Below are 26,244 nucleotides of genomic sequence, written 5' to 3' on the forward strand. Positions count from 1 at the left end.
CAGGTGTGAGCTGGGAGGGAGTAACCCGTGACTGAAATTGACCTAGCAGGCTCCCGTGCTACCACTCCCTCCTTTTCTAGGTCATTGATGAATATAGGGATTGGCACAGGTCCCTTGCGATACTGGCGACAGCTCCACTTTGGCAACTGGCTGCTATTGACTCTCTGGTATCTTTTAACCTTGCGGCGATCGTCCCTCGCACCCGAGGTTCAAAGTCCCAACGCCCTCTCCCTTCTCTGAGAGTGTACCTCAGGACACGCTGGAAGTCAAGCGCTATCGCACCTGTACTTATCCTCCCTTTTGCCACGTTCCGGACGGTCGCTGAGACTCCGAGACTGGAGCGGGAGATTCATCCGGCCTCTCCATTCAGCGAAGAGCGGCTTTAAGGATGCGCACCCTCCCCGTCGGACCGGCCGGCCGCCCCGGCCCGCGCGGTACGCTGCTCCCTGCCGAGGCCGAGTCCCTGCGCCCCGCTCGGCGCCCCGCGACGGGGGGCGGCTCCGCCGGGCCGTGAGGGGACGGGGCCACCAGCCCACGCGGCACGCAGGGGTGTAGGGGGGCAGCAGCGGACAAAGGCGGCCGGCGCCACCTCAGCCTGCCGCCGCCCCGCTCCTTCCCCCGCGGCTCCCCCGGGGCAGGCGCCCGCCTCCCGACGGGCGGGAGGTGTCGCCCCTCGCCCGCGCCGGGGCGCCGCGCCTCCGGCGGCCGCGGTGGCGCTGCCGAGCAGAGCCGGGCGCCGGGCGCCGAGCGCCGGCCGCCTGCCCGCCCGCACCCCCTCCCCGGCCGGCTGGCTGGCGGCGCGCACGGCGAACATGGCGGCGGCGGTGGGGCGGGACACTCTACCTGAGCACTGGTCCTACGGCGTCTGCAAGGACGGGCGAGTCTTCTTCATCGAGTAAGGGGGCGGCGGCGGGCGGGGGCGCTGGGGAAGGGGGCGCGGGGGCGGAGGGTGGCCCCGCTCCCGCCCGCTCTGCCTGCCTGCCTCCCTCCCGCCCGCCCGGGCAGCCGCCCGCCCGCAGTCACTAACAGGTGCATGTTTTCCGCTTCTCCCCGCCAGCGACCTGACCCGCACCACCACTTGGCTGCATCCGCGCACCGGGGAGCCCGTCAACTCCGGCCACATGATCCGCTCAGGTGGGTGCCCGGCGATGGCGGGGGGGGGGGGGGGACCTGCCCTCGCGCCGTTAACGGCGGCTCCGCTCCTCCTCCTCACCCCCGCAGTGGCCGCCGAGGCACCTCGGGGGCGCGGGCGAAGTTCTCACCGCTCCTTCCCCGCTTTCTCTCTCTCCCCCTCCCTTGCAGACCTGCCCCGCGGATGGGAGGAGGGGTTCTCGGAGGAGGGCGCCAGCTACTTCATCGAGTGAGTACTCCTCCGCTCCGCTCCGCTCTGCCCTGCGCCGCCCTCGGGCAGCCGCCGCCGGGGGGCGTTGGCGGCGCGGCCCCGGCCCGCCGGCGGGGACGCGGGAGGCGGGTGAGGGGGCGCCGGGTCGCTTCCACCTCTTCTCCCCCCGCTCACCGACTCGGCATGTCCGCCGGTTTAATTAGTGATCGACGGGAGGGGACAGTGACGAGGAGGTGCGCGGTTTCGGCGGCGGATGGGGAAAAGCTGGGCTGGCGGGCGCGGCGGGATGCGGGGCTCCCCCGGCCTGCCGCGCTCCCGGTGGCTGGCAACAGGTTTCCCCCGAGGCGGCTCTTCAGTGGTTTTTGTTGTTGTTGTTGTGTTGCTGCTTTTTTTTTTTTTTTTTCCCCTTTCTTCCTGGTATTTAAAGTGCGGTTTGCGGCAGGTGGAGCGTTTCATTGCTGGGCGCCGGTCACAGTTGAAGGTGAATGGTTGCTTTTTAATTGTAAACGGCTCGTGGCTGTGGATGCAGCACTGGGAACTTTTGTAAGCGAAAGGCTTCAAGTGTTTCTTCCCGGAGAATGGGCTGAACAAATGAACTTGCCTCGCCTGGTCTGGCGGTGGCTGTTGTATCTTCTGTGTAGTGTATCTTATTCAGAAAACAGCTAAAAACTTGAGATGCGCTGCCTGTTAGGGCTCTTTTATTCTATGAGGTGTAAGCATGTTGCAGTAAAATAGGATCTTAAGAGAGCTTCTTTCAAACCTTATGTATATAAGGCTTTTACAAATGTAAACGCTGATGTAAAAGTAGAGGTTTAATCAGATCAGTAAAACTCTGGTACACCCTGGTTATGGAGTTGTGTGTTGCTTATGATGTCTTTGCATTCTCCTTTGGAAATGTGAATGCGTGACAAATTCAATGAAACTAACGGAAAAGGATTGGAAAACACTTAGACTATCTTATTGCTTCAGTGCTAGCCTGGAATGGTTAGCCCAGGTCATTAAGTACAGTCCCTTATCACTCCTGATAACTGTGTCACAGATATCTAGTTTTGAAACGCCTGCGGAGTGTACCCCAAAACCTTTGACAAACTTGAGGTTTTTAGTGAAGATCAAACTTCAGAATGATACTGGGCCAGATGAAGGAGAGATTGACCGAAGGCATCATAAATACCTCACACGGTAGGATATTTGTTAAATGAAATTGCAAATGATCCGAAAACACCCTTTTTTCTCTACAAAAGAGGAAAAAGCCCGTCAGTCCCTGTTTGGCTGAGCCAAAGAATCCCTTACAGTGCTGGACTGGGCAGTTAGTTTAGCCCTCAACTCATGAACAGACTGTAGCAGCGAGGCTTTGGAGAGCAGCTGAATACCACTTACAGCAGCCACCCTTTGACTGTTGCCAGTGCGTTGAAAGAAAGGAAGAAAAGTCCTTCTGGTTACACAGGTGGCTGGTGGAACTCTAAAACATGATAAATGTACAGTCTGTAAACGTAATGTAAACAGATCCTTTACCCAGATACATCAACACAAACTTCTTTCTTCTTTGTAAGAATACATCCATTTGTTTTTCCGTCCTTTCCAGAAGCTTACTGGTGCAATTTCAGAACAGCTTAGCTTCCTTTTCCCAGCTGCTCAGTTTGGAAGACCGTTCTCGTGTCTTGTTCATCAGGCAATTGCAAAGCTTTTAATTTCTGATCCGTTAAATTATAGTTGTGTGTAGTGCATTGTCATAACTTGTGCTAATAGCATTGTTTAGCTTGAACTGGAATTGCTGCAGGAAATGAAATATGCAATGGAGTGTGTATTTTACAGAGCAATTGGATAAACTCGACCATCTTTAGCCAAGCAAAGTTTTGCGAAGAGCAACAGCAATTTTTTTACATAAATCTGTTAAGCTGTACTGCTTCACACCAGAGATTAATCTGATGTAGTATCCTCTTCAGCAGTGATATTTCCCCGAGCACTGCTCCAGCCTCTCTATTTTCAGCTCAGAGGCTTCCTGAGCCAAGTGGGGTTTCTCAGTTTTTCTTCCATGAGCATACTGAGCTCCCCTTATGCTCATATAAACATTAGCATCCTTAGACCAGGATTTCCATACCTCACTGCTCCGTTCATTCCTCCTATGTTGCTTCCACGTGATGAGTTCTCAGCTTACAGAAAAGGTTACTGGTCCCTAAACGCATGATTTCACGTGTTGTGCTACTAAATTCCATTTTCTGGCATTCCAGCTCACAAAACCCATGAGCTCTTCTGTACAACTAGCCAGTCCACTTTGTACTGGTGATAGTTTCCAGTGCAGTCTCATCTACAGAAATTTCCTGAGCACGTTTGCACTCCTTGGCTGCTAAGTTATTGAGTGTCAGGATAAATGCTATGAATAACCCCTCTCTCTTTTGATAATTTGATAATTTCCACTTTTAATATAACTCGTTGTAGTTTTTCCTCTTTGGTCAATTTCTTTATGTATCTTGTAAGCCTTATTTGTATACTGGTACAGCAGTAATCAAAATATTAGATAAAACAATGGATGTGAGCTGTCTGACTTAAAAAAAAAAAAATAATCCTGTGTCCGTTTACTTCCATGTCTTTATTACTTCCTTCAATACTATGGACAACCTTGAAGCATCGTATAGTAAAACAAAGGTTTATAAGCTGGTCAGGCTTAATATTGAAACCAGGTAAGCTTTTCTGCCCTTTCCACTTACCGTGAGCTTGAAAATTTCCAGTACTCTAATTCTGATGAATAGAAGCTTTCCAAATTAACATGCTCTGGTTTATAATGATTTTTTTTTTTTTTTTATCGGTGCTGTTCTGTAGTTTAAGGGCAACTATTTTCCCTTCGGTTACTTACTTGAGGTGTTTGTATGAAATCACATCCCCTCTTAGTCTTGTTTTGCTCAGCTAAATCATCTGGGTTCTTTGCCCAGCCCTTTAAAAAAGGCTCTCCATCTGCTTGAATACCTTGTAGTTCTTGTCTGCACCTCTTGCAATATGAAGTCATCTTTGTTGCATGCGAGTGAACAGAATCGTATGCTGGAATGAGCTTTTGTGAGGCTCTCAGACAACAAAAGTGCTTTCTTGGTTCTAAAAATTTCTCAGCTTTCTGCATTTTAGCTTGTTTGCCTATTTGGGGAAGACACCCACATTGACAGCACGTGTGAATGCTTCGAATTGTGTGATGCATACAGTTCTTTCTTTTCCTTCGCTGCTTTAACTTTTAAGACTGTGATTTATATTAGGAAGCCAGGTATGAAGCTACATTCTAGTTCTTCCCATTTATGCACATCCACATCTTCTGGTATGATTTTCTCTATTCTGATTATTCTTCAGGTTTTTCTTGATGGTGGCAAACCCTATTAGTATAGTCCTGCTTTTCATCCTAAAATCACTGTATAAAACATTAAATAAATTATGTGTAAACTGTTTTTTCTGGGTCTCCATTTGGTAGTTTTGGTAAAATCTCACTGTTTCTTTTGCAGCTCATTTGCAACAAATAGTTTGTCCTAAGGAGAAAATGAGTTAACTTTTTATAGAATTTTATGTCTTTCCACATATGTAGCCTCAGCAGCTTTGTTACTGTTAATCAAATACAGACATGGCATAATCAGCTATACTCGATATAGATACCAAGTTTGAAAGGTTGCAATTTGGTCACTGTCCAGGGAATGTCCCATGTTGCTTGTGACCTGTTAGACTTTTTTCATCAGTGTGGCTTACTTCCTCTTTTCTTTGAGTGTCAAAAATATGTAAAAGCAGCAATTTAGCTTTTTTTTTTAAAAACAAAAAAAAAGGAAGTGTTCAATTTGCTTGGTATGCCAACCTTTGATCTGTTTTAAGAGGAATATTGATTTAGGTGTGATCACAGGACTGGATGTTTCTTTGTCTGAAAGTATCACAAATGTTGCGTTTTCTGACTTCGAGTGCTAAGGACAGCTTGCACTACTCTTTTTCAACTCTTTGTTTGTTTTCTCTGCTGATATTTTTGAAATATGTTGTGTTTGTTGGGCAACTGCTTTGTGGTAGAGGCACTGCAGAAAGGATGTTGTTGCTGAGCATATGTGGAGTTGAATGAGGACTTAACACCTGCTCTGGGTTGTTTCTGGTAGTTGGGTTGTTGATGTGAAGTGGTAAGTGTGGTTGGCAGACTGTCTTTCTGGGGAAGATGTGATATGCAGGGAAAATAATGACTGATGGAAAAACAGTGCATGTATGCGTTATAGTTCAGTCTTTTGTTTCCATCTGCTGATTATCTTTTTCTGATCATCCGAAAGACTTAGAGCTAAGTGGGAAAGCTCTGAAAGCCTGGAATGCTTTTTTTGTTACCTTCTTATAGCTTTGAAAGATCAAGATGAGTATTTATGTGAAAGGATCCGTTCTTCTAGTATTAGATACCGAACTGACTTGTATTGAAGTATGTTAAAAAAGTGTACTGCTGCTATAGAGGTTGTTTTAGAATGCTGTGATAATATTGCACATCTCAAAGGTGATATTGCATTTGAGTTGTAGCCTAAAATTAAGAACGAAAAAGCGGGTATCAGCACTTAAATATCTGAAGTTAACCCTTTGTTTATTTCTGAAATCAGTTTTTAGTGCAGCTTGGCCTCATCTTCAGGTGACACTGGGTGTACAAGAAGCAAAACTTTTTATAGAATCGCCATTGTTCATAGCAGTAGGCTGTAACTGTTTGCAACTGTTTATTTAGCTTTTACTGTATGTAGGAAATACACATGGTAGGTGTTTCAAGTATTTGGAAATAGTAAACAAGCAGAGAACGTAGAAGTTGTTGAACACCAAATCAAAGTCTGCCTGTGGAAATTTGATTCTGCTGTGCCAAACATGTACATTTAGGTACCATGTCGCTGAAAACTGAAAGCTGTTTAGGTGGGCTAAAGCACTACTTACTATGTGTTTCATGGCCTGCTGTAAATGCAAATTATTATTTTTTTTCCTCCTTGCTCTGTTTTCTGTGATGGTTGTTGCTGTAGAAGCAAAAGATTTTGGAGCACTTCACTACTCCTTACTCAACAGTAGTTATGTTCCTTGTAATGAGATCTTCAATATAGATTATGTCCTTTGTGGTTCTTGAACCTGTGCTTAGATAAAAGGTCTCAATTAGTGTTTAAGTAAGTATATAAGTGCACCTGCGAGGAGCTGGCCTGTGAAGCACTTCACTCTGTCCCTGCTGTGTGCAATCCGTTTGGGTCGTATGCAGTTCCTGAAGTGGAATAAAAATTATGTAGCTGGGACCACATGAGAACTTCACCAACGAAAAATGAAGATGTTTACACCATCACTAGTGAATTTGAGGATAGTCTCTGGCAAAATGGAAGGACTTTGTGTGCTGTAAAATACCATGGAGGAAGTTTTAGGGAAAGGAACCTGGACTGTTTCCACAGCAATGGGTGAAGCTGTGGTTTGGGTCAATCTGGAGAAGCACCATATGCAGCAATCTGTAGGTTGTGACTGGTTGCTAGAGTTCAATCAGGAGTTGCCCTTGCGGGGACTAGCCTTCATTGAGTTGATTAGTAGGGGTGGAAAAACGGGTATGATACTGGCGAGAGGAAGACAAATGCCAGAACTGGCTTTTGTGCTGGAATACAGGGCAGGAAGCGGTCCCGTCCTGCCGGTCTGCAGAAGCACGGACGGTCTTGAGCGGCCTCTGCTGGTTCACTGGCAGGAAATTGGGCAGCGAGGGAGAAGTGCCAGGGCTGGGTTGCGTCTGTGTCGGTGCTCTTTAGTGCTGTGTTTTGGTTTCTTGTAAGAGAGTGCTCCGTTTGAGCAATGGGAAGAAAGAACTATACACTGTCAAAGTAAGTAGTGTGGCTTGTATGAGTTTGTATCTTTCCTCTTTGCCCTTTGTTCTCCAGCTCTGGGCTTGACCAGACAGCGTGTTTAATAAATTTTGTTCTTCTGGATTGTGAACAGAACTGAGCTGGGAATATTGGACCTGCTGGATAGGTACAGTGGCTAGGGGGGGAAACAATTAGCTGTCCTTTTTTGATGACAGTTAAAATGAGAGATCACTCATTAAAGAGGGAACTAAATGCTGATAGATTCGTGCTTGAGCAGAGATTGCTGATGATTACAGGCAGCACAAGTATTTTGTAGCCAGAAAGTGGGAAAAGGGTGAGTTCATGCTGCCTGAATTTCAAAGTGCCCTCTGGAAGAGCAAGCTTGGAACTGTGCATAAGGAAAATACCCTGTGTGGTTCGATTCAGCGATGTGTATGAATGAAGAGCAACATTGTGTGCATTCCTTGGGGGAGGGAGGAGTGAGTAAGGGGAGGTGCTGGGTTTTGTTTGTTTTTAAAGCAAAGCTGCACCAAAAAGTACTCAGCTTGGTTTGTCAATCCTTGTTTGCCTTTCTTCCAAAGCACGCATACATGTTGGAAAACTGAATTTTGGGGAGGCCAGCAAGGATTACATACACTTAAAGCATAGTTCCCATTAACTAGAGACGTTTTTTGGGTGTTGAACACTTCCGAAAGTCAAAGTTATCTAGGAAACAGGAACATTCTTTTGTTCTGGTTGGGATTATATGAATTTCTTGCGTTGTAGCTCAGAAACAAGGATACGAACTGGTTCTCCAGAGCTGCCAGCATCCACATTCTGTTCAGTACACATTCTGTCTGCTTTAACATGAATCTATCAGAAAAACTTCAGTCATTCAGCCCCTTTCCTGAAGTAGTGTCCACTTCTGCATTCATTGAGTCGTATGCAGGTGAACATGCATGTATGTTTTAGGAAGCTGCATATTGCAGTGAGAGTTTCACTATTTCTGAAAGTCTGTCTAATGTGTAAAGATTAAAAACCAATACAGTTTTACCAGGTAGGTATTTCTATAGTCTTAAAAATAGTTTTCATGATCTTATGTTACATTTCAGACTGCTTTTAGAAGTGTGCAATATGTCTACCTCATCAGATGAGGAAATAGATAATCTATTCAATGCTTTTAATTTTGTTTTATTTGTTACCCATTATCTACCAGAAAAGAGAGAATCTCGGATATTTGAGACAGCAGAATCTTGTATCAAACTACATGTTTTGTTGAAGAATTTTGCTTCTTCAGTCTATCAGTAGCTGTTAAACTCCCTAGCAACTGTATCTAGTTAAAAGGATTACCTGTCTGCAGGCAAACATATCATGCAAGATGTTTTTGTATTTGTAATAGAGGAGACAAAAAAGTACCTTTTCCAGGTGAGTGGCAATACTAAACAATCTTAGCAAGTGCTTTGAAGAGAGAAGCATGTGCTGTGAAGTACCTGAGTGCAGGTTTTTCTCCTGGGTTCTAAGCCCTGCATTTTCCCATTATTCTGTTTGCTGCAGGTGTGTTATACTAAAATGAGTGTTCACTTCACTAATGATCAAAGTTTGCCATCATCTCAAATATTTACATTTCACTGGTACAGATTACTTGTACTGCTTCAGTATTGTAGTGCTGCATCCCTGCAAAGACCAACTTGAATAATGTGGTGTCACATTTACTTAGTATCACATCAGATTTTATCTGGTATGACTGTACATTCTAAATTTACTGTTAAATCTAATTTGTTTTGTCTTTGCCTCCTAGATCTGCTTTTTTAGAAATGATTTTTTTTTTAATGACCTTGGCTTGGATAACAGTAAAGGATGGGTCTAAAACCTAATTTCATTTGTAGTTCAGTTGTCTTTTCCTGCAGCATTATTAGGCAGTTTTACAAGGTCTGCTCTGAGATACTGTCCTTAGAAGCAGAACTTTTAATTTAAAAGCAGATTTGTAGTTAAAGATGTTAAAATCCAAGAAGAATCTGGTTAAGCACCCAACCCTTTTCTTTTTGGTTGTCTGCCACGTAGTACTTGGCAAGAATGTCACTGACTTGTCTAGACAGGTACAAAAGCTTGTTACCAATACATAGTAGGTATGTGCTTTTCTGCCTGAAGTTTTCTGTTTGAACCCTTGTTTTCCTTATTGCTTATCTGTATCTTTAAAGGTTTTATCTTTAATAAAAAGTATAAAGAAAACCTCCAAAACTTTTAAAATGACTTTTGGATACACTGCTGAAATGAAGCATTTGAGTAATACTGGATTTTATTTATGATTCTTTGTCACGTGGGGACTTTTATTATATTTTTGTATCCAAATATCCTGAGCTAAGAGCTGAGTACTAAGCATGTTGAAAATGCGTGTTGACTCTGCAACATGCAAGTGATTTTTTTTCCTGGAGCTCTGTTAGGCTGTGATTATCAAATATGATTAAGCAGAAAAGCTGCTGTTAATTTTCTACTTTACTTCATCTAAAAAAATGTAGAGTTACTGGCTTTTTGCAAACTGCATATTTGTTTTGAAATGTCATAGTTTCACAGTCATCTTCAAACTAGCAAAATGTTTGAGCAGCACCTTTCACTTAACTTTTATGTTTGCTTGTTTTTTGCTTTTTGCAGTTATTTCTGTGTCCCTTTTACTAGACAGAAGAAAGACTCATTTTGATTAACTTAAGATATTGGTATTAGTATAACGGAAAGCAATGAAAAACTGGAGGCACTGTTTATCAAGCAGTGTAAATCAGAAGGCAAAAGGCAAATAGAATTAATTTTTTTTTTTTTTTTCTAAAGAGGTATCTTTTAAAGCCGGTTTTTAGATGTTATTTAAATGTGTGATCTGCAGGTTAACCTCTTAGTCCTTCCGTTCAATGCCTGCTTTGGATCAAAGGAAAGAAGTGGGGCTTATCCTAATACCTAGAATAATAAATCTGTTAGATCTATTTCAGCAGAATATTTAAACACATCTGCAGACAGAACTATGCTAGTGGGTGTGATTCATTATATATAATTTTCACTGGTTGGTAAAGCAGCATTAGTAATTCTTTGTATTTTTTTTAAGATCAGGAGTTATAGCATTAACTGTGTGCATGGTGAGATAAGGCAGACAAAATCTAGGTGTAGACAGTTATTCAACAGAGGACATGGTGTTTCAAAACTGTGTTGAATTGCCTGGACTAAATTAAAATTAAATTCATAAAAGTTAGCTGGGAAATGGTAAAAAACATTTTTCTTAGATGATGATAATCAAACACTTGACATTTATTGTTACCATCTCAGGAAATCAGCACTCATTTTTTTATTTTTTATTTAAAGAGAGTAATTTGTGAACATTCTGATTTTTGTAAAGTTGTTACTTGCTTTCCAGTTAAGTCAATTATTTTGTCAAGGGGCTTTAGAAAATGTTTTTATTTCTTTCCTTGTAAATCATAGATTGATGCTGTTCTTTAAATACTACTTTTGTGCTTTAGTTTTTTAGCACAGAAGTACTTGAATACCTAAAACTATTTCAGATGGCGATAAGATTTATTTCTTCAATGCTGTGCATGTTATTACTCCCGGTATTCAATTTTAAATAGCCTGACTTCTTTCATTTTGCTTTTCCAGTTAGCTATGTAGTGAGTTGCAGTTTCAGCTCATTTATATATTTATATATTTTTTAAAAAAGTGATCAATTACTTATTTCACTTGAGACAAATAAAAATCATTATGTGAAACTCTTAGTAAACAGATTACAGGTATCAAGCTGGGATTTGATATACTCATTTAACAGTGTATTTAGTCCTTTCAGTTGAAATGTGAAGTGATAAATCTTTACTTCATCAAAGTGTTAGTCTCAGTGTAACAGATACTATTCAGTGTCACTGTCCAGTTTTTCTCCTTCTACTGCTAACTTATTTGAGAAGGTAGATAGCCAAATCTCCAGATGAAGAGTCTTTCTTGAGAGTTGCATTTCCATGCCTTTGGAGAATATTGAATTGTCTAAGGAAATATTGAAACAACAGAACAGAGGAAGAAAAATTGAAATTACTGAGGTTTATGACAATGTACTCTGACAAAGAAGTAAAACAGCGTTTGCTTTTATGACTTTCAGTGTATTTCCATGTGTGCCATGTGATTGCTGGGCATTCAGTATGTGATTGTTGGGCATGAAATTCAAGTTTTGCTTATGCATTTTTACTGCAATTGAAGAAGTAAAAAAACAACACAAGTAGAAACATAAATTGCAGTTATTCCTGAAGTAAACATTACTAACACAGAACATCCAGTGTCAAGGTTAAACACAAGATAAGAACATACACGATTAAGCCATTCAAACATAATACTCAGTATTTGCTATGCAGCAGCTATGCATATTGATGCAGAGTACTCCTTCCTCAGAGATTTACAAATAATATGGATTTTTAAACTCTGGAAGTTTTCCTCTCCCTTACTGAGCAATTTGAAATGCTGCAACAATATTACTGGCTTTGCCATGTGATCCACAGAATTTCAGTAGAAATGTCTCCAAGTTTTGTATGAGATTTCCATAACCCTTGTACTTCATGGATTTCTGCACTGCAAGGAAACATTCACTCCTGTGTATACTGAGGACAGTAAGAAGTCATAGAATTGTTTAGGTTGGAAAAGACCCTTAAGATTGAGTCCAACCCTAAACCAACCACTGCCAAGTCCACCACTAAACCATGTCCCTAAGTGCCACATCTACACGTCTATTCAGTTCCTCCAGGGATGGTGACTCAATGCTTCCCTATGCAGCCCCTTCCACTGCCTGACAACCCTTTCAGTGAAGAAACTTTTGCTGTTATCTAATCTAAAGCTCCCCTAACACAACTTGAGACCATTTCCTCTCCTGTTGCTTGTGAATTGGGAGAACAGAACAACACCCAAGTTGTTAACAACCTCCTTTCAAGTAGCTGTAGAGATCAATAAGGTCTCCCCTCAGCCTCCCTTTCTCCAGACTAAACAACCCCAGTTCCTTCAGCTGCTCCTCATAAGACTTGTGCTCCAAACCCTTCACCAGCTTCATTGCTCTTCTTTGGATGCAGAGGATGGGATCTCAGCTGTGACTTTACTTTCCCTTGGCATGGCTGCAGAGTCAAATAGTAGCTGAGCTGTAGCAGGAACATCTGACCCGGCGGTTGCCAGACACCTCACTATGCCCGCTGCACGCCAGTGCTGCACACCAGTGGGCAGAGGGGGCAAAAGGCAGGGCATGCTGTGTGCCAGCCCCAGCAGCTGGTCTGTGGGTAGCTGGCCTTGCAGACTGGGCAGGCAGAAGTCTGCTGTCATTGTTCCAGTGCTAATAATCATAGTGAAAATCAGGCCCTAAACATTGGTAAACTGAGTTTGCATAAATAAGATAACCAAGGTTAGCAGAAGAGAAGGAAAGATGTGAAGTAATTTCGGAAATGTAGAGAAGTAGTGAGTTGAAAGCCTTTTGATGTGGATTTTTGGATGAGTCTGTATGTTCACAAATTAGAAGAGGGATGAAGCGTTTTTAACAGTCAGCAGTGTGGACCTGAAAAGACCAGTGTTTGTGTTGGACACTATGGGCTATATACATAGTCCATATATATTCAAATACATTTTCTGAGGGATTTAAAATGCACACACCCTCCCCACCCCCCCCAACCCCCCCCAATCTATATCCTCTTTCTGCAACTTCTGCTGCATCAGCATTGCTTTTAAGGAAGCTCATGGTTTTTTAAATTTTCCCATTGACCAGATACAACGGTCAGCTGCCATGCCTGAAATGCTTGTCTTTTCGCTGGTCAAACCTGTGGTTCTGGGAGCGTAGGGGTAGCTAGGTGATGAGGTGCTTGGCAAGCTGCAGAAAATGACAAGTAGCCAAGGCTCAAGAAGTGAATGACGGAGCTATATGTATCAGCCATCTCTGGGGAGAATAAATGCTTGGCTGAGCAGTGGACAGAATGTAAAATTTAGTGCTGTGGGAGATTTGGAAAGCATTGGTTTAAACTAGTTGCAAGTAAACTACTAAGTGATACTGATAAATAAGGTGGGCTAAAGAGACAAAACAAGGATGAAAACGGAACCTTCTGTGTGTGGATAACGTGACTTTTCCCTCATCAGAAAAGTAGTAGTCAGAGAGAATGGAGCTAAAGGAGTTCCGTTTTTACAGCTCATCTTCCTTGATGGATCTAATAGGGAAACTACAATTAGCAATTTGAGGGGTTTCTCTGATTACCCTCGTGCTGTTCCTGTGTCGCTGTGGTAGGCAGACAGCAGAAGCTCAAGTAAACTGTGGTTTGTGGAAGTCAGATTAAGCATTGCCTGAAATCTTAAGAAAAAGTAGCTGTAGATTGTGTTTTTAAGTAATGTGAGTAGTAAGGCTACAAGAATTTTTGAATTATTGATGTACAGGAGAGAATTTTGTTTGTATAGGGACATGAGAAGACTTGTAAGTTTACGTTTAGACTGTCATACAAGTGTTTCCTGTGGGGTTTCTAGAACTATGATGAGGTACATTGTAAATAAACCTGTTACTTATTTTTTTAATGGGAATAGAAAAAAGTGAATTTTTACAGATAATGACCTGTTAGTGGATATTATGTCTGTTTCCTTTACAGAGAAAATTTCAGATGATTTATCTCAGGTGAATTTTTAACATTTCTATGATTAGAAGCACAGTACAAAATTCTATTAATGAGCTGAATAAACTGTGATAATTTCAAATGAGGTAATACAGATGGAATCTGTTTATTAAGAATAAAGTTCAGCATCAACAATTTTTGTTTTCCCCAGAATGTTAATGATAGATTAACTTTTTCCCCCTTTCATCTTATCTTTTAGGAGTTCCATTAATGATAATAAATGCGTTTTCTACCTGTTATTGGATCTGTATAATGGTTTTGGGTGAAACTGAATTAAAGAAACGAGAAACATGCTGAGAACACTGCTCTTGGTGCATTTTGGCATTTGTAAAACGTAGGTGGAAACATAAAATGAGCATGATTATGTGTTCAGCTGATTTAACGAAGTTCTTAAGTATTCTGTCACAAGGTTTCTTGGTTCTGCAGTAGTACAGAAATCTGAAAGATTATTGACCTCTGCAAATATATTAAAAATTCTACTGTATTATTCATTTTTGTGTTTTATTCAGCTCAGCAGCTTCCATGCCAATTAACTTGACATTCCATTTATTTTGACTTCTGAAGTTTGTAGTGAAAATGCTAAATTGCAGTGTAAGACTTGTCTGCCAGGGAGGTGAGTAGAAGTGTGAAGAAAGTATGAATTCAGAGTGCTATGGTCTGTGAAGAGTGCCCAGGTGAAGAATTAGAGTGGGTAGTAGCATTAGGAAAGCCCCAATGTTTTCAGCTGATTTGAAGGTCGTGTGCTTGTTTCTCAGTTGTGTTGTGGCTTTCTTTAGGTTGAGCTCTAGTTCAAAAGCTGTGAAAAATGCTTAGGAAACATCTGAACTTGCCATGCAGGAATGGATTCTTGCAACCTTTCTGGAAGCCTTTAACTATCTGTGAGGTCAACATAAACAATTTCTGTCTACTGGTCAAAGAAATTACTTTTCACAGGGAAGCAGAGTCAGTAGAAGTTAGCATTAGTTGGAACTGCTGTCTTCATAAACAAAATTCCTTCTATCTGTGAAATATACCCTGCTTAACAATTGCAATAGTTTTGCTTACTTGTAGTTGTTTGTGTAAAGTTTTGGGTTTTTTCTGAATTTGTTATAAGAAATCCTTCAGTGGGTATTTTGTGCCACACCAGTTTCCAGAAATGAATATTTGGTGATCTGGAGTAGATGTCCCAAAGCGACTTAAATCGTGTCAGTAAATATGTGGGTCCCACTTGCATTTTACTTCTGAAGTGAGCGAAAATAAAATGTCTCTTATTAGTATGTGATAAAAATAGATTTTTTTTAATTTAATCATGGACTTTTTTTTGAGCACTTCACATAATTTTAAACAGTTAATCTTGATTTCATATTCTATTTTCAAATACTGTTTTTAATCCAGAAACATGTAAATTTGTTCTTCCATTCCTAGCAAGTTATAAATTGCATAAAGAAAAAGGAGCTTAAGTGTGTTCTGGTAGTTTTTCTCAGCTTCTGACTTAGCTGTTAACTGAATTAGCTGAATAAGAGAAGAAAATATTTCCTCTGTGTCTGCCCAGAAGATAAAGCATTATGCAAACTTTTGAAACCAGTTTAGAGGTACAAGAATTACTTTATCACCGTGTGTTATAAGCAAGTTAAATTAACAAAGATGTTGTTAAAAGGTGGAGTTTCTGATGTGACAGGAAAGATTTGTGTAGCGTTGATGTGTTGAAATAATAATGTATGCATACATTTTGAAAAGCTCCTAATACCATCTCACATCAAGGTCTTTAAAGCAAGCCTTTACACTTCATCTGCTTTTAGGAAAAAGCCTAACAGAAATCCCTGGAATTTTAAATGCTGTATGTAAATAAAATATTTAATACTATGTGAAATTTTTGCTTTGTGTCATTCCATCTAAGATAGCAGTTGCTTTTGTAACGACTTCCATTCATTAAGTAAGATGCAGAGCTCTAATCTAGGAAGATTTGGACACTGAAGTTATTCACTCTACCTAACCAGTTCGCGTCAAAGTGCATTTATGTTAAAATACATCTATAATGATGTAGCTAACAGCTTCTCTCTTCCCTCTGCAAAGAGTATTCTTGAAGCTCAAGCAAATCAAAGACTGCCTAGTGGAAGCTCTTTTTGTATCTCATGCCGGATAAATAAATCTTCTGAGATGTGAGCACTTGCCGTCTTCCTAAGACAGCATAATAAATATGCTACTTATTGAAACAAATGGCTTTGAGGAAATATTTCTGTATTGGGTGTTTTTCTTGATGCTAGGAAAAAAAAGTTGTATCTGTTTTTCAAAAGCTTTGGAAAACAGTGGGCGCAATTCTGTCATAAGTCTTTCCTGAAATGTACACTGTTTGAGCTGTTAAAAGGTCAGTCAGAGATTTGCAGTAAACTTTTAGCTTGTGGACATTGTTCTGTTAGTTTTCCTTCTTTTTTAAAGTGTGGATGTTTACCATTGATTAGGATAAAGACTTTTCACTAACTCGATATTCAACTAGACTAGGATAACTCTTACAGTGAAGCTTTTAATTTTTTTTTTTTATTTTTTAGGGTGGCTAATCATGAGGATGGCTACTTTCTTGTCAACAGGTCTAACAATTAGAGGAAGGAATTTGTACTTAATCTGAAATATGACAGGAGAGGAGTGTCCTTGAAAGCCTTCTAGCTCTTAGGTTGATACCTGCCACTGCCCCTGATGTTGACAGCAGTTTCTACAGGGCATGAAAAACAGGTTTTATAGTTAGATAATGCTTCTCTGGAAACAAACTGTAAAAAGACTGTAATAAAACCAGTTTTTAGAGATGTTCTAGTTTGGAAAGCAGCAGTTTGCTTGGAAGAAAGGCAGAGAAACCCACTCAAATGGGCTGCTGCTTAGCATGCACTTAATAATAATGTGGATATTTTTATTTTTTTTATAAGCATAAGCTTCTCCTTAGATTGTCTGCTAAAGAAGCTTGTCTTAAATGCCAAAGGTGCCTTTTTAAACTTGGCTTATATAATGGTATCCTGTGTAGTATGTTGTCTTAATTTCTCACAGTAGCTGCAAACAACCAAGGCACCTACAATACACAACTGAATACTTGCTTTCTTTACACAATTGGTACTAGTGATGGTGTAGATACTGTAACTGATGGGAAAGTGCTTCTAGTTTTGAGACACCTGAGATACTTGCGACCTGTGTAATCAATACCATTTGTTTAAACATGTATACACTGAACTGAAATTGTACATGACAAACCTTCTTAGCGTTCTTAGCTCAAGGATTATAAGGAGTTATTTCCTGTAAGGGTTGGGAAATGATGTTCTCTGCCTGAATGGGTAGGCTGGTGCTTTGGAGAGGAGACTTGCTGAGTCAAGATGGGTGGGTACAGAGACTGAGAATTTCCTTCCAGGATCAGAAGACAGAAAGGCTAGGAGCTGCAGACATCGTGTGACAGCACTCAGGTTAGTGATCTGACCTAAATTATGGAGAAAGGAATTTTTGTTAAGATATGCCTGAGGGAGGCTGGGTGAAGAGGAAGCCTCACAAGGCTGCGTACTACTGATGGGAGACTTCTCTCTTCCAGTCGTAGGTGTGGCTTAAGAGCTGTTCTAAGGCAATAAGGAAACTTAGTGATTTCTTTTCTCTTCTTCCCCAACCCATACCGCTCCTTTTACATGGGTGTGTACACGCATATATGTTTTTCTTATATTCTGCAGGCGCTGGAGGAGAGCTACATACAACTGTGTGAAAGACTGCAGCTTTGATAGGTTAGGATTTTGACCAGATGGCTGGTTTTGTGGATCTTCCTATGGCTTGGTGTTACTCAGTGTCTGATAGTTAACTTTTCCTTTTAGGTAGCAAGACCAGGATGTAGGAAATAGACACAAGCTAGGATAACTCTGGAAGGAAATACTGGTTTATTGGTTTCAAAAGGGATGAAAAACTTGGTTGTACTTAGAAAGAAAAGAGCTCTTGGACTGTTACACCTGAAAGAATGCAGCGTAATGACTCTTGATTCTCTTCTCTTTGAGAGTCTTTACTGGAAATGCTGCATGAGCAAAACGATCAAAAATATCTCAAATCCTACCAATTTCCCATGTTGCTGTGCTGGACTGGTAAACTCTCCTTACATAATTCTGTGTGGTTTCTGAACTGAGTAGCTTTGCGGCGTGGCTAACAGGGCTTTGTCCCGAGAAAGTGTGTTCAGCGTCAGCGATGTGTGCGTTTCCATGACCATTGCGTGAAGTGGTGTCATCTAGGGGACCCAGACTGCTACAAAAATATGGGATACAATTAAGGCCACAGTCCGTGCATCTGACTCTTCACAGGAAGACTTTCATCTCAGCTACATACAAATCAAGTTTTGAGAAAAAGCTCAGTGACACTTGTCAAAAGGGATTTTTTTTTTTTTTTTAAGTTTACATCTGTGCTGCTACAGATGAAATGACATAGTGATTTCCCTAAGGATTAAATGATAACTTTATTTTAAAAGACCTTGTTTTTATAACAAGTATTTTAAAAAATTTAGTCGGAACTTGAAACTTCAATTGAAAACTTTGGAAATGCCTTTTTATAAACCAAACATGGATGATTTCTGTCTGAAAAGAGAAAGCATCAGATACTCAAATAGTTAAAATGTGTTATTATTTTCTAAGGTTCCCTGAATATTCCAGCTGAAATTTTGGGCTTGATTGAGGGTTTATAATAGATTGTAAGTGTTGCGTGTTTTTTTTTTCTTGTTTTTAATTATTGCACTGGGGTAAAAATATTGGTTGAATATTTTCCTCCTTGACCAAAATGTGAGGGTTTTCCTTCCTCAGACTTCACCCTTTCAAACTTGCCTGTTTGCTCCTCAGTTCCGCTGCGCAGTGCTGCGTACGCCACTGCCAGCTCCACCCCAGCGGGTGCACGCCGGAGTGAAATATGACCGAGCTCTGGGTTGCTGCGGATTAACTGGCAGCTGAAATAACTAGTATTCCTGTGCCTACAAACAATTGTTTCCTACTTGAGCTGTGTTTTGAAAAAAACAGAGCAGCACCTTTCACAGCAGACTGTTTACACGAGAGCAGGAGGAGAGAACTAGCTGTGAGTGACTATCCTCATGAATAATCTGGCAGGCTGCCAGGCAGCCTGAACTGCCATCGGTTGGGAAAGCGCAACCAAGAGAGAGGACTGGTGAAGAATGTGCTCATAACTGTGCTGTGTTGGAAAGGCAAGATGGGAGATTCCCCCCGCCCTCGCTGGGCATCAGGATTTCAGTGCTCGTTGGGGTTTGGCTTCAGTTGAATGACTTTCTTAGTGGTTTTTATTTTTGTTTGCTTGCAAATGAACCACTATGTTAACGTCATTTTGGCAGTCTAAGAGTTAAAAAGCATCAAAAATAAAACCTACGTGAAAGATGCTGCTTTCAAATAAGGAAATCGAAGGCATCGCAGTCACATTTCTGTTAACAGGAAAGTACGTAGTGGGCTAGCTTTGCTCCGTGGGAAAACAAATCTGCTGGGTAGTTGTAGATTGTGGATGTCTGTTGGTGGTTCCTCTTAAGTTCAGCAGTACATCTCTGAGAATTAGTAGTCTGTGGGGATGAGGGTGAGGCAGTCTTGTAAATTGTCACTTCTTGTAGACATCAAAGTGCGTGGATGCTTTCTCAGTGGAGCTGTTTTTACACACATTCTTTAACAAAAGATTTCAAACAGCAAAAGATTCCCCTTTCAGTAATCTGCCGAAGTGATGCTGCTTTGTTCCAGGACAGCTTTCTCTGGGAATTTGATTATGCTTCAGATTTACAGGAGGGAGCAGATATTCTCACTACTTACTACACTAACACTCAAAAAAAGGAAAATGAAAGAACCACATGGAGAAACTGAGTTCAAGCATTCATTCAAACTCTGACCAGTGTCTGCAGTTTTAGTTTAGTTTATTATGGACGTTCCTATCACATTTTAGTTTCAAAATAAGCCCTGAGTAGTACATTCTTGTTTTAAAATTTAAGCTGAAAGAACTGAGGACAGGCTCTGCAGGGTTCTGCTGTGCCACAAGAGGGCATTTTTGGTGCCAACTCTGCAGCTTTTAAGGAATAAAAGTGGTTTTAAGTGTCTCACTTTGGATGAATTAATCTCGAGAAGTAGAACTGAAGTGATGCATCTTTTCTCTAAGCTCCTTAGTTTTGTAACTAAGAAAGAACAGTTCGAAGTTTTCCTAGTTAACATGGAATTTTTGAATGATTTTTGTAATTAATAAAGCCTGACAATTCAAAGTAGAATTGTGTTAGATTCAGAATTTTGTGGGTTTTATTTAAACGATCTGCCTAGTATCGATTACAAAGAATTAAGTTGGACATGGAAAGAAATACGATGCTAGAACTGTTTTCCTTTTAGGACCAGTGACTTAATGTGGTTCAGTGTGGAACATGGTGTATCCTTTTGTTCTGTTTATATGGAATATAAGACCAATAAAACTAGAGGAAATGAACTATAAATAACAGCACCATAAAGTACTTTAAATAATGCAAGATACCGTTTTGCTGACGCTTTCCAGAGTTTGCATTGCATCACTGAAGATTGGTAGTATTGTAAATGAGAGACAAAAACGTGCATAGTAAGTTTGACTTGCCATTTAATTCAGAGATACCCACTGTTTGCAGTGAGACGAGCCAGAGCTGCTTTCAGTAAGCCCTGGAGGACCTGTGCCTGTTGTGCGTGAGGGTGTCTGCGTGCGATTGCTTCATCGTGTGCCTGGGACATGCGTGTGCCTGTTACCCGCCAGCGCGTATCCTCTTAACTGGATGGAGGTGTGCTCTCCTCAGGTGAGAGGATGCATTCATGCACTTCAGGTGCTTATCTTGATTCCCAAACCTGTCATGTGATAAGGGGGCTCTTTACTCATTAGAGAGTTGCAGGAGCACAATGCCAGAAGAGTTTATCCAGCTTGAAATACGTCTGGTTTTGAGCATTCCTCGGGAAATATGGCCACAAGGAACAGCATGTAAGCCAGATGAATTGTTCTGGCAGGTTTGGTCTGTTATGCCAGCTCAACTAATCTTCAGGGGCTTTCCGATTTCACGGAACGCGAAACATAATTGTGGTAGTAGTTAGTTAGTTAGTTTGTTTTTCAAAACTGGCAATTTAGGCTTGCGAACTGTTGTTCATGCTCTCAGGTTGGTGGGCCAAACTTAGGGTGAAGGTGTTAGCAAATACTAGGAAAACAACGTTGAGGATTTGGAAAGTTAACACAAAAATTGTATCTGCAGCAAAATTTGGCTAGATTGTTTTAAAGTAATTTTTGCTCCACCAAATTCGCATTAAAAAAACCAACTAAACTTATTTCTTTAATAACCGCCACGTGCATTATTAGCTTCAAAGGTAATGCCAGGTCTCTGTCCATAAGTTAATTTATGGAAATACCTTTATTTACTTCAGTCACTTGGCATTTTTTGCTGTTGTGTTAACATTCTAAAATGCTCCAGTGAAAATTGTACTGAAATTGTGCAGTTTAAAAGTCAGTGGTATGCTCTGCATCAGGAAAACAGACAACTGTGTTTTTGTCATTCAGTTCTGCAACATCTCTACATGATTATTCAAAAGATGGTTGAAGCCTTTTTGAATACTTCATGTGGAGGGGCATGGTGGCACCAATAATTTTTTGTACATCAGTTAAATAACGTGGATACTTATAATAATGCTGTTCAGTTGGGTTTGGCGTAGTTCATTTTAAAGAACATTAATTATTCTGCTGATACAGTTTTTTATTGGGATTTTTTTTTTATTTTTCTGTATATTTATCCTGAAATTTATGTGCTTTAGTATATGTTGTGCCTGTTTTTGTGGATTGCTTACCAATAATCAGATTGCTTCATTGCTTGTTTGTTGGTTGTTTTTGTTGTTTTTTTTCCCCTTTAAAAGAAAATCTACTTTATAGGCCTTTTTTATAAATAAAAAGTGAAAACACTGTTGTAATGGATGTGCTTTGAAAGAATAAATAGCAAACTATATACGTGCTGAAAGAAAGGATAACCTTAACAGATTTTTTATTTTTTTTTTAAACTGGATTCTGCAGTGCTCCTGTGTCTGCTGATAACTTCGTTTTAGAGTCTGTTAAAGAATTGTAGTCTTTTTGCAATGAGAAAGTGCATGTGCTGATAATTCCTGTTGTTTACCCTTAAAGAGCAGTGTTTTGTCATTAGAAAGAGTTTATTAATACTAGGGTGGCAATTGAAAACATTTTACTTATTTCTGTTTTAACCTTTTTAGCTTGTTTTTGGATAGAAATGCAAAAATAACTAGTTCCAAACTAAAGCTCTATTCTTTCCACACTGTTAGGGGCGACAGTCGAAAACGTGGAAAGCTACTGGTGATTTGGGTTTATACATGCTTTTAGAAAGACTCTGTTGAATAAAAATGAAAAAAGGCTAAGTATTTGCAGTCTTCGGCTAGCCCTTTCTGGGTTCTTAAAGCGTGTTCATATAAGAACTAGTGTCATAATTGGCACCAAGTAATTATTGTTTTGAAAGTCTTAATTGAGGCTTGGCTTGGATTACTCATGGAATCTCTGTTGTTTTCCGCTATAAATTCTGCTATAAATTGGTGTTAAACTGCAGGGGAAGCTGGTAGAAGGCCAAAGTTATATACCTATGCAACAGATGTACTTGCCTGCAGATACATACATGACTTGGAGCTCATATTGCCAATAAAACACTTTCAAAAACCCTTCTGTTCTAAATCTAGAGTCTGGGAAGTGTGACAAGTTGCGCTAGCTGTATTTAAAAACAAACATACCCTCCCTCTTCCCACACAAGCACATGTAGAAATGACAGAACTGAACATTTGCATCAGCGTAGAACCACAGAACTTGTATCCATACACCTGAGGAAGAAACCACACTGGATTTGTGGAAAATAAGACATTAAACGTCTTGTCAGAAGTCATGTTTTGGATGGTAAGGTTTTACAAAGATGCTGCTAGTAGTAAATAGTTCCAGTGGAGACCTATCCAACAAGTCAAGCAGTAGATTCCAGGGAATTTCCATTAAAACTTCGTTGTTACTTCAAATTGATAAAGCTCTTGGATATGCAGCGAGGGGCCTGTTGTGGTGTAAAGTGTTTGCAGTCAGCCGTGTTCAGGCAAGACAATGATTGCTTTTGTTCGCCTGTGTGATGTAAATGGCGCTTTTCAAGGAATGATGTTTAACTTCTGATGCCTTCAGAATGGCTGTGGAAAACAATATCTTCTGCTAAGGTGATTGATTATTGTATAGATTGTACTTTATAGGCTAGATACTTTTCGTAATAGTTTTTTAATTTAACGCTATAACTTCTTTAGAAAAACACTTGTTTGAAACATTTTAAATCATACATACTTTTAATGCTTTTTTAACTATGAGAACATTGAATGGTGTGTTTATGTACTGCCCAAGAAGTTTTTACTTTTTGCAATTCATAGATTCATAGATTTCTAGGTTGGAAAAGACCTTAGAGATCATCGAGTCCAACCATCCCTAATCCCCATTAAACCATATCCTCAAGTAGCTCATCCACCCTATTCTTAAACACATCCAGGGATGGGGACTCAACCACTTCCCTGGGCAGCCTATTCCAGTGGCTGACAACCCTTTCAGAGAAGAAATACTTCCTAACATCCAACCTGAATCTCCCCTGACTAAGCTTATGCCCATTTCCTCTTGTTCTATCTCCCATCACTAATGTAAAGAGCCCTTCCCCTAACTCCCCACCATCTTTTCTCAAGTATTTATAGGCCGTAATCAGATCTCCCCTCAGCCTCTTCTTCTCCAGGCTAAACAGCCCCAACTCCCTCAGCCGCTCCTCATAAGTTTTATTTTCCAGCCCCTTGACCAGTTTAGTTGCCCTTCTTTGGACTCGCTCCAGGAGCTCAATATCTCTCTTAAAGCGAGGGGCCCAAAACTGGACACAATATTCCAGGTGCGGCCTCACCAGTGCCGAGTACAGGGGCAGGATCACTTCCCTGCTCCTGCTGGTCACACTATTCTTGATACATGCCAGTATCCCATTGGCCTTTTTGGCCACCTGGGCACACTGCTGGCTCATATCAAGCCGGTAGTCAACCAACACCCCCAGGTCCTTTTCCGCCAGGCAGCTCTCCAGCCACTCTTCCCCGAGCCTATAGCGATGCTTGGGGTTTTTATACCCCAAGTGAAGGACTCTGCACTTGGCCTTATTAAAGCTCATGCCATTGGCCTCAGCCCAACGATCCAGTCTGTTCAAATCCCTCTGAAGGGCCTCCCTACCCTCGAGCAGATCGACACAGCCTCCCAGCTTGGTGTCGTCTGCAAATTTACTGAGGGTACATTCAATCCCCTCATCCAGGTCATTGATAAAGATGTTAAACAGAACTGGACCCAGCACTGAGCCCTGGGGAACCCCACTGGTGACCGGCCTCCAGCCGGATTTAGCCCCATTTACCACCACTCTTTGGGCCCGGCCATCCAGCCAGTTTTTAACCCAAAGGAAGGTGTGCCTATCCAGGCCAGCAGTTACCAGTTTCTCCACCAGAACACTATGAGAAACTGTATCAAAGGCTTTACTGAGGTCCAGGAAAACTACATCCACAGCCCTTCCCTCGTCAACCAGGCGGGTCACCCTGTCATAGAAGGTGATCAGGTTTGATTGGCAAGACCTGCCTTTCATAAACCCATGTTGACTGGGCCTGATCACCCGGTTAACCTGTATGTGCTCATTAATAGCACTCAAGATAACCTGTTCCATGACTTTGCCCGTCACCGAGGTCAGACTGACAGGCCTGTAGTTCCCCGGATCCTCCTTCCGCCCTTTTTTGTAAATGGGGGTAACATCCACCAGCCTCCAATCCAGCGGAACTTCCCCAGTGAGCCAAGACTGCCCAAAGATAATGGACAGGGGTTTGGCAATGACATCCGCCAGCTCTCTCAGGACTCTCGGGTGGATACCATCAGGCCCCATAGACTTGTGGGCATCCAGCCGAAGGAGCAGATCCTTGACCCGTTCCTCTTGGATCACAGGAGCTTCGATCTGCTCTCCCTCCCTGCACCCAGACACCGAAGGCCAGCTCACCTGGGAACTGCTGACCTTATTATTAAAGACTGAGGCAAAGAAGGCATTAAGGACCTCAGCCTTGTCCTCATCCCTAGTGACTAACGTACCCCCTGAGTCCAGTAGGGGCTGGAGGTGATCTTTAGCCCTCCTTTTGTTATTAATATATTTATAGAAAGACTTTTTGTTGTCCCTTACGGAGCAGGCTAGTCTAAGTTCCAATTGGGCTTTTGCCTCCCTGATTATCTCCCTACATGCCCTAACTTCCTCCCTGTATTGATTCCTGGATGCCTGCCCATTCTTCCAAGACTTGTAGACATCCCTTTTTCTTTTGAGATGTTCCCAAATCTCCTTTGTTATCCAAGCTGGTTTTCTACCCCGGCGGCTCGACTTCCGGCACACAGGGACAGCTTGCTCCTGTGCCTCCAGAATTTCCTTTTTGAATAGTAACCATCCCTCCTGCGCCCCCTTACCCTTGAGAGCTGTCTCCCATTGGACTTTGTTAACCAGACTTCTAAACAGCCCAAAGTCAGCTCGCCCAAAGTCCAGCTTGGCCGTTTTAGTGTTCCCCCTCCTAACTTCCCCTAGAATTGAGAATTCTATTATCTCGTGGTCACTAAGCCCCAGGCGTCCTCCAACCTTCACATCTCCCACAAGACCTTCTCTGTTCACAAACAGCAGGTCTAGGGGAGCTCCTTCTCTAGTCGGTTCACTAACCAGTTGTGAGAGGAAGTTGTCCTCCACACTCTGCAGGAACCGCCTAGACTGTTTCCTGACTGCCATGTTATACTTCCAACAGACATCAGGCAGGTTAAAGTCACCCATAAGGACAAGGGCTAGTGAGCGCGAGACTTCCCCCAGTTGTTTAAAGAATAGCTCATCAGTCTCACTGTCCTGATAGGGTGGCCTGTAGCAGATACCCACTACAATATCCGCCTTCATAGGCCCCTCTTTGATTTTCACCCACAGACATTCCACTAGGTCATCCCCAACATTTAACTCTAAACGGTTTAGATCTTCCCTTACATACAGGGCAACCCCACCACCCCTTCTACCTCTCCTATCCCTCCTGAAGAGTTTGTAGCCATCCATGGTAGCACTCCAGTTATACGAGTCATCCCACCATGTTTCAGTGATGGCAACTATGTCGTAGTTCATAGCAGCAGAGGGAAAGAATTAGTGGAGGGATGTGTACAGCATGTGAGAGACTGTTCCTAAACATAAAATGTTTGGACATGAGCTTTTCCAAGAAATTGTTAGGAGATGACTCAGCTGCATACTGGTCTATAAATGAGTAAACCTTAGTCCTCACTTTACTTCTGTCATTACTGTATCACTTGGTGTAGAAAAAATACCGTAGTCATCAAAACAAGCAATATAGCATTGCAGGATATAATTGGAACATGTCTGCTTTGTGGTTTAAAGCCAGGGCCAAATCCTGGGAATGTTAATTTGGCCATGATGCATGTGTTCTTACTTGCAGTGCTTTTG

At 41.6% G+C, this 26,244-nt stretch overlaps 1 protein-coding gene across 2 annotated transcripts in view; it reads left to right on the forward strand.

Moving 5' to 3' along the window:
- The first annotated feature begins 797 nt into the window (after positions 1-797).
- Positions 798-26,244, forward strand: part of PLEKHA7 (pleckstrin homology domain containing A7) — a 163,750-nt gene continuing 138,303 nt past the window's right edge. The window contains exons 1-3 of one of the 2 annotated variants that reach the window (XM_086613527.1): positions 798-895; positions 1,058-1,134; positions 1,303-1,360. In XM_086613527.1, the coding sequence (XP_086469653.1) occupies positions 813-895; positions 1,058-1,134; positions 1,303-1,360 (218 nt within the window). In that variant the 5' untranslated portion in view covers positions 798-812. The remainder of the gene's footprint in view (positions 896-1,057; positions 1,135-1,302; positions 1,361-26,244) is intronic. The other variant, XM_086613526.1, reaches the window with a different exon arrangement.

This window comes from Tauraco erythrolophus, chromosome 6 (genome assembly GCF_009769465.1).
Source record: "Tauraco erythrolophus isolate bTauEry1 chromosome 6, bTauEry1.pri, whole genome shotgun sequence".
NCBI lineage: Eukaryota > Metazoa > Chordata > Aves > Musophagiformes > Musophagidae > Tauraco > Tauraco erythrolophus.